Source organism: Podarcis bocagei (genome assembly GCF_964188305.1).
Source record: "Podarcis bocagei genome assembly, chromosome: 9".
Classification (NCBI taxonomy): Eukaryota; Metazoa; Chordata; class Lepidosauria; order Squamata; family Lacertidae; genus Podarcis; species Podarcis bocagei.
This window is the reverse complement of record NC_138134.1, coordinates 36170012-36181366: the sequence shown is the minus strand read 5'-3', so window position 1 is coordinate 36181366 and position 11355 is coordinate 36170012. Positions and strand designations below refer to the sequence as shown.

The window sequence follows — 11355 nt, the reverse complement described above, 5'->3', positions numbered from 1 at the left end:
ATTTATTTATTTAGAAAAAAATTGTATAACACTTCATTTTTAAAAAAAAAATCAAAGCAGTTTACAACAAACATACATAGATATACAGTAAAAAAAGAGGCAAAAATTTTAAATCAGCATTCAGCTAATTAGTTTTGCTGGAGTGCAGCTTTGAGAGAGGAGACAGAAAAAAGTAAATACTCTGTATCTTTCCTGTTCTGGAGCAGCCTACTGTATTATATCACATCAGAGACTTCAGTGGGATTGCATGCACGTAAATCCTTGCACTTTGGTATGTCTGTACTGTGGATCAAGCAGCTATACTTTAATACCAAAGTTTAGCTCAGCAAAGGGATGTCTTGCTTCTGAAAGAATTGAGCTGTGTTGCTGATCTTTTCTTTAAAGTGTGGTATGACAACTTGGTCATATCTCCCATTATATCTCTCTCAGCATAAGCATATCTTTGTGCCCCAGGAGGTGCTATAATCACATTGACTGTTTTCCAATTTGGCTACAGCTTTCCAGTTCTGCTCTAGCTGCCTCTCTAAGACCCTGTGCAGAGCCTTTCTATGCTAGCTTGGCAAGTGTAAGGTTGTGTAAATAAAAGACAGATGGGACTATAGGTTTAAGGATGTCAAACTGGTACCATGAAAGCATCCCATAGCCCCATCATGTCTGCTCTTCAATTGTAGGTGGACCTTTCAATGTTAAGTTTTCTGATTACTGGTACTCCAACATAAGGAATGGAATTCATTCCCAGAGACTGTGAAACTGCAGTATCCCCTTGTATTGGGGGTAGAAGACCCTAGTGACTGTTCCTGTCATCTACCACCATTTCACAGTGAAGAAAAGAATCCGTGGCCCCAACCATGCTCTTACAGCTACAGTCTAGACTCTCTAACTACCCAAGCCAGTTGATACATAAGAACTGATCAATATTGTAGCCTGCCTTAAGTGCACAGTGGTGAGTTTATGTGCAGAATCCAATACAAAGTTAAAGCCTGGCAAACAAGAAATATCAACACAGATAACTGGTAGTTGATCCAGGGTCTTAAATGAAAAATTAAATTGACATTTGGGAGCAGAACAGCAAGATCTGATAGCAACAAGTCGAGTATAAATTCATTAAATTAGACATTTTTATAAATCCATAGGCTTACAAAGAAAAACATGGATAAATGAATGCTCAAATGATTGTCTTTTTCTAACTTGTTATTTATATGAACACATCTAGATGAAATGAATATTATTTCATGCTGTTTTGCATTCATTTGTGTGTGTGTACGAACACAGAATCATGAGAAAATTGAATGAGCACTAAAATGTTGTAGCAGCATTTCTACCAGGCCATCCCTTCTTTTCATCCAGGCAGCATGGGATTGGTACATAGTGAAATCCTGATCCTATGGTCCTGCTAGACTGGCAGCTTTTATGCTCTTGATATGTTGGTGATTATGTTAGTGCAAGGGAGCACCCATCTCATGCACTCTCAGTAGCAAAGGAGAGAGCAAAACGGTATCAGTAGAAATGAGATTACGTGACAACATCCAGAGAGAATGTCCATGGTAACACTATCTACCAACCACAGCAATTATGCATTAATGATGACCCCACCCCAAGCAAGGAAAGCACCAATCGATACTCAGTAATCGCACAGTATGCAGCATATATCTCCCATCACCCTTGAATACTGGCCATGCTAGCTGGGAGTGATGGGAGTCAGACTCCAACAGTCTCTGGAGAGCCACAGGTTCTCTATCTCTACACACAATGCACAACCAGACAGCCAATGATACCCTATAGAGCAGGCATGTCCAAAGTCTGTTTCGGGGGGCCAATCTGCCCCCCACCCTCAGTTTTATCCAGTCCCTGTCAAAATCCTAAAAAAGCTCAACAACTTTGGGGTAAAATCTTTAAAAAAGCTCAACTTCAATCCTAAAAATTTTGGCTGGCCCTCACACATGTTCACTTCATCAAATCTGGCCCTCTGAAAAAAGTTTGGGCACCCCTGCTATAGAGCATGCATATGCACCAGAACAAGCCCTTATAGTGCAATGGACAGGCCAGAAACAACCACCTGCGAACTCAAGCTCCAGCCCTTTCCATAGTTTGAATCCCATGTCAGCCTGCTAACAACTGCCCTTTTGCCAGGGAAACTGTCGGAGCAAAGGAAGGCCTCACGGCCTTATCATAACTGGTAACCACCCTCCAGTGCCAGCACAATACATTTTGGCACCTGAGGTAAACTACAAAATAGCTACCCGCCCACCACCAGACAATAAGGGATGAGTGAATATCTACATCAGGAACAAGAGGCCAATAAAGATATAAGGATCTGCTGCCCCTGTGGATCCTGCTGCCTAAGGCAGTCACCTCACCTTGCCTCATGGATGGGCCAGCCATGCCACCCTCATTACCCAGCAGGTAGGAAGCCTGCACAGAGAACCCATGGGCCCCCAAAAAGGAAGGGCCTGAATCTCACCATGGGAATAATGTTCCCACAGAGATTGTTTTCAAAACACTCCACCAAACACGCACACATTGGCGTCTGTGTGAGGAGAACAAGCATTTTGCAAGGGCTACATGTGCAAGGAAAAATAGCAACAAGCTTAAAGCAGGCCGTAACAGGAGCTGCCTGGTAAATCTGTGGGCAGCTTCTGGTAAGAGCAGTAGAATGGAAACCAGGAGATACACAAGGCTTGCCGTAGGGAGAGGCTGAAATAACTTGAGCTGTGGTCCCCATTGCCTTACTAGTGCCTCATCATTTATTTTCATAATGCATGAGCTTACCTGCTTATTTCTTTGAATGGTCCCTGAGTTGGATGTGAGTCACTAATGTGCATCTCTGCTTTACAAAGGTACTGTTTTACAATGTTTTACATGGGATCCATAGAAAACCTCAAAACAAGACTTATCCTTTGCTTCTCTATCTAAGGTGTGGATTCTGTCCACAATCATTGTCTCATTGGCAACACTAGCCATAAATGATTTCACACCTCCTGGTGATTGAATGCTTATTAAAGGATACTGTTATGCTTACGAAAAGACAAACATATTGGACTATTGACTTTCATCAGCTGGTTATAAAGATCAAATCAATTTATGAAGGAAACAGGATGAAGAGCAGCACAGCACCTTTGACAAAGCAGTCCCCATGAAGCCTGGAATAACTCATCTATGAAACTCTCACTCTGTGATATGACTCTCTTGCTGAAATGTGTCAGATAGGTGACAAACAAGTGAGCCCAGCAGGAAAATCCTCTTGCATCCTAGAGTTTAGAACAGGGAGGGCAAACCTGTGGCCTGCCAGATTCAAGAGAAACACAGTAACAGCTAGCTTTTAGCTGTTGCTCAGTCAGTGGGTAAGACTAATGATTAGTAAAACACTCTTGTCTTGGTTCTCTTCTCTGCTGGTCTTTCCTAGGTAGGCTGTCTGATTATATCCATGTAGCCAAAGGGAATTTTAAGAGCATGGTATAATGGTTGGACAGTGTTCTTGAAGCTACAAACATGAGTTTGACCAAGCTGTGGGAGGCAGTGGAAGACAGGAGTGCCTGGCGTGCTCTGGTCCATGGGTTCACGAAGAGTCGGACATGACTAAAAGACTAAACTACAACAACAACATAATAAATATTGATTTTGTTTAGCAACACCCACTATGAATCTATCAGTAATGACAGATATGGGCTATAGGCAACCTGCTTTCTCTTCGTCCCATCCCAGTGGCAGTTTATTGCACCAATATACAGCAGGACACAGTCTCTTCTAAGATATTTCACACTGCGTGCACTGCTGCTCTATCTCACCATGGCTTTATTAAAAGCAGGGCACTTAATAGGAATACTGTACTGCATGTGAAATTAACAAGCAGATACATTCAACATGTCTTTACAAATGCAGCAATGAACACAAACAGAAGGCAACAGCAGAAGCAATGGAATAATTTTTAATTGGATTCTGGAGTAGCCTATTGCCCTTGTCAATACCTAAACCTCTGCCGCAACTCTCATCTTCTCTGCCCGAATATTATTAATTGCATAGGCCACATTAATGAAAGAAGTTTAATGAGATTCTAATTGCAGAAATAACTGCTAGCCTGCTTATTTGGCTAGCAGTGCGATTTGCTGCAAATGCCATTGTCGCTTTCATAGATCCTTGGCCAAATTTCTCAACTTGATGGTGTGATGGGAGGGTGGTTTGATCTTTACGTAAGGTCTAGAGAAATCAGGGCAGGTAAAATGCTTTACAATCAGTTTGGTTTTGTAGCATAAAGGCTGAATGATTTCCTGGAATCAATATTATTAAAATATGGTTGGGAGGGGGCAGGAACATATGTCACCAAGACAGAGCATGTTTACTTCCCTAAGAGTAAATATCAAGAGAATTATGATTGAAACAGGATCTGGGGTCTTAGTAGACCACAAGCTTAACATGAGTTAACAATGCGATGCAATGGGGGGGGGGGAGAGAGAGATAACGCTATTCTACGCTGCATCAACAGAGATAAAGTGTCCAGATCAAGAGAAATCATAGCACTGCCCTATTCTGCCTTGGTCAGACCACACCTAGAATACTGTGTCCAGTTTTGGGCACCACAATTTCAGAAGGAGATTGACAAGCTGGAATGTGTGCAGAAGATGGCGACCGATATGATAAAGTGTCTGGAATTCAAGCCCTATGAGGAACGGTTGAGGTACTTGGATATATTTAGCCTGTAAAAAAGATTTGATAGCCATCTTCAAGTATCTTAGGTGCTTTCGAAAGATGGAGCAAGCTTCTTTTCTCCTGCTCCAGAGGATGTCCCAAACTAATGGGTTCAAGTTACAAGAAATGAGATCCCAACTACACGTCAGGAAGAAATTTCTGACAGTAAGAGTTATTCAACAGTGCAATGGACCCCACCCAGAGGTCGTTGACTCTTCTTCCTTGGAGATTTTTAAGTAGAGGTTGGATGGCCAGCTGTCATGGATGCTTTAGTTGAGATTCCTGCATTGAAGGGGCTTTGACTAGATGACCCTTCCAACTCTATTCTAATGAATAAAGAACACTCAACATCACAAATGAATCATATAGCTTAAAAGATAACTTTGTTTTCACCTTGGCATACTGATTGATTTATTAATTTTTTATTATTAAATTTATTAAGAAGAAGAAGAGGAGTTTGGATTTGATATCCCGCCTTTCACTCCCTTTAAGGAGTCTCAAAGCGGCTAACATTCTCATTTCCCTTCCTACCCCACAACAAACACTCTGTGAGGTGAGTGGGGCTGAGATACTTCACAGAAGTGTGACTAGCCCAAGGTCACCCAGCAGCTGCATGTGGAGGAGCAGGGAATCAAACCCGGTTCCCCAGATTACGAGACTACCACTCTTAACCACTACACCACACTGGCTCTCATTACCCACTGTAAACAGAATACCTACAGTTAGGTTGCTAAAAGTCATGCCTATAGCGAGGATGTTAAAAGAAAAAAAGTATTTCTCATTATTATTCATTGGTTGCTATGTTTACTGACATATTCAGTCCAAAGGAAAAGATGGAAAATCTATTCTGAGAGTCTTTTTTTATTTACCCAAAGATCCAGTTAACTAACTTACCATATCAGGCAGCAGAATATAAAACCAACCTGAGACAAGACAGCTATTAATATATATTCATATCGAAATATTGTCCACTTCATACCAAGAAGGTGATTATTTTACCAAAGACATAATGTAGCACAGGAGGCTGGTCTGTTAGGGTGAATGGTGTGTTGCCCCACCAGCCTCTGTAGGCCCTCAGTAAGCCCCCATCACCACCTGCCTGCCTTCTTAATTACAGCTGGTTCAGGTGCTAGACTGGTGCTTGGAAGTGGTGATGGGCTGGATGTGGATCAATAAATTGAGGGCTAATTATGGTAAGACAGAGATGTTTGAATTCTGGAGTCTGAGAGATGAGGAGATGGTCTGTTCTGGCTGGTGTTGCAGTCCCCTGGAAAGAGGAGGCCTATAGCTCGAAGGTGCTCCTGGAGTCCACATTGTCACTAGAGTTTCAAGTGACTCTGGTGGTTAGGAGTACCCATTTCCAGCTCTGGCTGGTTTGCCAGCTATGACCACTTTTGAGCAGAGATGATTTGCTACTGTAATCAACACAGCACAAGACTCTGAATCTCAGTGTCATGGGTTCAAACCCCACGTTGGGCAAAAGATTCCTGCATTGGACTAGATGACCCTGTGGATCCCTTCCAACTCCACAATTCTATGATTCCAGATTTGATCATTGCAACGCTTTCTATGTATGCCTACTTTTGAAGATGGTTCAAAACTTCGACTTGTCCAAAACACAGCAGCCGGATTACTACTTGGGATTCCATTTAGAACTCAGCCCTTTTTGAAAACAGCTGCACAAGCTGCTAGCTCATTTCTGGGCCCAATTCAAGGTGCTTGTGTTGGTGTTTAAAGCTCTAAATGACTCAGGCTCCAAATATTGGATGGGCTACATCCTTCCCTACAGAGCCTCTTGCATGTTAAGGTTAGCAGAGGGGGACATCTTGGTAGTTTCATCACACCCAGAAGTTTAGGGAGTAGCATCCAAGAAGAGGATATTCTTCTAGATGTCCCTTGGAAGAGACATTGCTTGCTAAACCACTCTGGCAATAGAGGACTTCTAGCACCCTTAACAAACTCAATTTCCCAGGATTCTTTGGTGGAAGGTATGACTCTTTAAAGTGGTGTGCTACTGCTTTAAATGCATAGCGCAGTAAAATGATAAAGTGTCTGTTTAGCTCCTTGACTGGTGTGTCCTCAAAGACTTCCATGACAACTGCCTGTGGTTAATAAATGACACTTGCTCATAGCATCTAATGGAAAATGTGCTAATCTTATTGTTCCAGCCAAATGAATGAGCGCTATTATTTACTCCTCAGTTATCGTGGTAATTCTAAAATCAATTAAAGATTTGCTGGTGTGTTGTTTAGCACTGACTATTCCTACCTTCCCTGATAAGGACAGCTTCTTAAGTTGTCTAGTGGCACAGCCACGGGGATTAGCTGTTGATCAGCAAGTTTATTTTATTAAATAAACCAAACATATGATAAAGAGCAGGATAATTTAAAATAAGAGATATAATTACTTGTCATTTTCCATTCTGTATCCGGGCTGTAGATGCACATCACATTTATTGTTACTCTTACGACAATCAGTTAATATAGCACTTTCATTCTGAAAAGTGGGTTTTGGTCTTTTGCTTCTTTTAAACCAAGCAAGACCATTAGTAGATTGTGAATTGGACCTACTTCCCCTTATTTTAATCCTATAGTTGGAGTGGAGGGCATAATATAAATATTATGCACTATAGGAGGCAAGCTGTGTAGTTTTTGTAATAAAAACAAGAACACAGTCGAAACCTGTCTATAGGTATTTGAAAATGTGTTGCAGTGTTTTAAATTTGGAAACTACTATTCCAAAATGTTAATAGAAAATGCCCTATCAGACCCTAACCCCCATCTATATCTTATTGAAAAATAATATTTATCCAACCAGACTTTGTCCAGATAGCAGCTTCTTTGAGTGCTAGTCTTTAACACTAAACTTAGAAGTACCTTTAAAAAAACATAGGAAAAGAGGTACCAACTTTCATGAGGATTTGTGCAATAATCCTCAGGGAATCTGAAATGTAGATTATGTTATCCACTGATGCACTGATACTTCCCTGATCTGCCATTTCTTTCCACCCTTTTTGCAACGAGCAGAGAGAAGCATTTTAGCCTCACAACAATCAAGCAAGGTAGATTAGGTTGCGAGAGAGTAACTAAGTAATCTAAAACCACTGAATAAACTGCAGAGCTAAGATCCAAATTACGAATTGCATGTGCTGGTGATCTATGCCTCCCTTGTCATGTGTAGTTGAAGAAACAGGCAGTGCAGCATAATCATATACTGTATGTTTTAACATACCCCATTCTACACCTCCCTTTAATAGGTTTCAAAGTGGGTTTTCCACTGTCAAACCCAACACTCTGGCACTGTATAAAACTAGATCTTGTTTCAGAAGATTTTTTTTATATATAAATCCCCCCCCCAACAACCTCTTGAACTGAATCTGTATCAACTGAAGCATTCCATAAAGTACAGTAAATTTCTGCAGAAGCCTTGTAAATGTATTCATCTGTACCTAAATCAGACTTGGCAGAAGATCATGACTGGCATCTGTAGTTACCATAATCAAGGCTCAATAAAGGGCAATCTTCTCTTGAAGCCGTGAAATCGTATTCATCATTTCTCATCTCACTCATGCCATTTAGAAAATTGTTTTCAAATACCTTGACACTGGATGCAGCGTTACAAAAAGCACCTCACATTTTCCTACACAAATCAGCATGGCTATCTAGCTAGAGAACATGAAGCCTAGTAGTCAGATGCCCTAAGAATTAACAGTGTTAGGCAACATATAGATAGCAGGCAGCAACATGGATAACCAGAGTTGGCTCTGCTATTAGGCAGGATGAGGCCACTGCCTTAAATGGCAAATGCCCCCCAGGTGGCACACCCATGGGTGCCATGGGCATAGCCAATGGGCGGGGCAGGGGGCAGCTGCCCCCCAGTCAAGTAAATCAATAAAAATAACTAACTGAGGTTCTGCCCCCCCCCATGAAGCTTGCCCCTGCTAACATAAATCCTGGCTATGCCCGTGACGGGTGCCCTGCCTGCCCTGCTGCTTCCACCAGAAGTGGAGAAGCACTACTGTCATTGGTGCTGATTTTGGGCAACAAAGCATCCACTTGGGGTGAAATATTCCAAATTGGCACCATCTCACCTAAAATCAGCGCCGATGCAGCAGGGAGCATGGCAGTGGCTGAGTAGACAGCTGCAGGAGCAGGTAGGTAGTGGCAGAAGAGGCAGCGGCAGCAGGGCAAGCAGCACTTTCAATTTTGCCTCGAGTGGCGGAAAAGGATGCGCCGCCCCTGTGTATAACCATCCAGGCAGTGTGAGCAGTATAAATTGTTGTAAGTTGCTGCCGTCTTTACAGAAGGAGATGGGGACAGCACTTGGTGCCAAGGCCGCAAATCTTATGTGTCTTTAAATAGGAATCAATCCCACTGAATACTGTGGATTGTATCCAGTGGTGACTTTGCATTAATGCAAATAACTTCTGCTTTTGCAACTTGGGGTGCTCTGTTTTTCCTTACCCGACTCCTTCTAACCAGAGCTGGTCTAGCCATTAAGCAGGGTAAGGCCACTGTCTCAGGTGGCAGAAACTCCCCAAGGTGGCATCCCTGCAGATATCCTGCCTGCCCCTGCCAGCAGCAGGAAGCGGAACCACCATAGGCACATCTATTTTGAGAGAATCCTCACCCCAAATGGGCACAATCCTGCCTGAAATGTGTGCCCATGCTGGTGGCACTTCACCTGTCATAGCTGCGGCAGGGTGGCAGCAGAGCAGGTGATGTAGGCAGCTGTGGCGGCAGGTATGGTGGTGGCAGCAGTGGTGGGAGTGGAAGCAGTGGCAACACTTCCCATTTCGCCTATGGTGGTGAAATGGGGGGGGGTGCCACCCCTGCTTCTAACCACCTATGTGCTCCTCAAAGTTGTAGGACCCTCCAGAAAAACAATTTTGGACTTGTGAAAAACCTTTTAATGTTGACAATAATTTGCTATGGAAAGATGGCATAAACGACGGTTCATTTGGATGCTTGTTTTGCTAGCTGATTCAAGTGCCCTGTCCCAATTTACTTTATCAATGGGTGGGTGTCTAGTAGATTATGGGGACCTACTGCTATTTCTTTTTAATAAGACCAGTAGTACCCTGGAGGAAATGTGGGGCTAAACTGAATAATAAATTACGTTAAAAGAACAGCAACAACCATTCAGCCTCCTGCAACCTCGTGGTAGGTGGCCGCTTCTAAGTAGGATTATTATTATTACAATTTCTTTATGCCCTGCCTTTCCCCCTGAAAAGGACTTGCCGGTATTTATTGAATTCAAAATAGAAGTTCATGTTCTTGGGGGGTGGGGGACCAAATTAGTGGTTGATGGAATACGCACCACACTGTTAAAGTACATTCAAATTACCACTTGCCAAAAGCACGGGAGCTACAGTTTGCTAAGGGTGCTGGGAATTGCAGTTTTGTGAGCAGGGATAAACTTGTTTCCAGGATTCGTGTGCGCGCTCTCAATGTGCTTTAAAGTTCTGTGCATGCAGGCGCTCACCAGAGAGCTAATTTAAAAACAGACCTAGAACTGAATAGCTCTCTTTCTAAAGGATCCTTTTGATCGCTAAAGGAGCTACTGTAAACGCTCATAAGGGGCAAATCGCACACACGGAACCCGTGGATTTCCGCTTTTCCGACTCACACGCGCACGCAGCTAAAATAAGACTAAACAAGCGGTCGGGTACTTTCGCTCTTCTGACGGTTGAACAACCCCCGCTCCTCCCAATCACAGCTCGGAAGTAGGAGTGACGCAGCCAACGGCGAATCACCGGGAGGCTGCTGTTAATTGGCGGAAGGAAGCGGAACCGAGGGCTCGTGGGTCGCAGGGTCTAGCCGGGTGGTTTACAGTGACGGACTCCTTCCCCCACTCTGAGGCGCACGCCGAGCGTGCCGGGAAGCTCTGCTTGGTTTCTTCCTCCGCGAACATGGTGAGCTCGGGAGGGCGATTGGGCTTCGGAAAGAGCGGAGGCGAGGGGGAATGTACACGACTCTTTACCGAGCGCGGTTGTCGCAGCAAAGGCCCGTGCGAGAGAGAGAGGCCTGTTCCGGTTCGTTTCCAGTGGCTGCAACCCACGAAAGCTCTGGCCAAAAATAGGTTTTCTGTCCTTTAAGGGGCCCCTGAACTGCTGCGGCCACTGCAGCAGGCCGCAAATGCTGTTGGATTGCAACTGTTACTATCTTGGGGGGGGGGGATTATTGATATATATGTGTGTGTGTATATATATATATATATATATATATGTGTGTGTGTGTGTGTGTGTGTGTGTGTGTGTGTGTGTGTATATGTGTGTGTAGATATTTTATATATATATATATATATATGTATATATGTATATGTGTATGTATACACACACACACACACATATATATTGATTTTGTTCTGTGAACCGCTCTAAGACATCTGGGTATAGGGCGGTATACAAATTCAATAAATCATCATCATCAGGACTTGAGTCCTACTGTGAATTCAGTGTGACTCATTTCTAAGCAGACGTGCCTGGAAACTACCGTATTTTTCGCTCCATAGGACGCACTTTTTCCCTCCTAAAAAGTAAGGGAAAAAGTCTGTGCGTCTTATGGAGCGAATGTGTGTTCCCTGGAGCCAAATCGCTGTTGTCCTGTGCTCCTGGGCTGCTTTGGGGACTCGGGGAGGAGCCACGGTGCTCTGCCGGCAGCCTCTGCTTTC

The 11355-nt window shown here is 43.3% G+C and overlaps 1 protein-coding gene across 1 annotated transcript in view; it reads left to right on the top strand.

Moving 5' to 3' along the window:
• Nucleotides 1–10387: 10387 nt before the first annotated feature.
• The window catches only part of TMA16 (translation machinery associated 16 homolog), a 16895-nt gene continuing 15927 nt past the window's right edge, over nucleotides 10388–11355 (top strand). Inside the window, exon 1 of the mRNA XM_081209164.1 lies at nucleotides 10388–10597. Within this exon, the coding sequence (XP_081065290.1) occupies nucleotides 10595–10597 (3 nt within the window). The 5' untranslated portion in view covers nucleotides 10388–10594. The remainder of the gene's footprint in view (nucleotides 10598–11355) is intronic.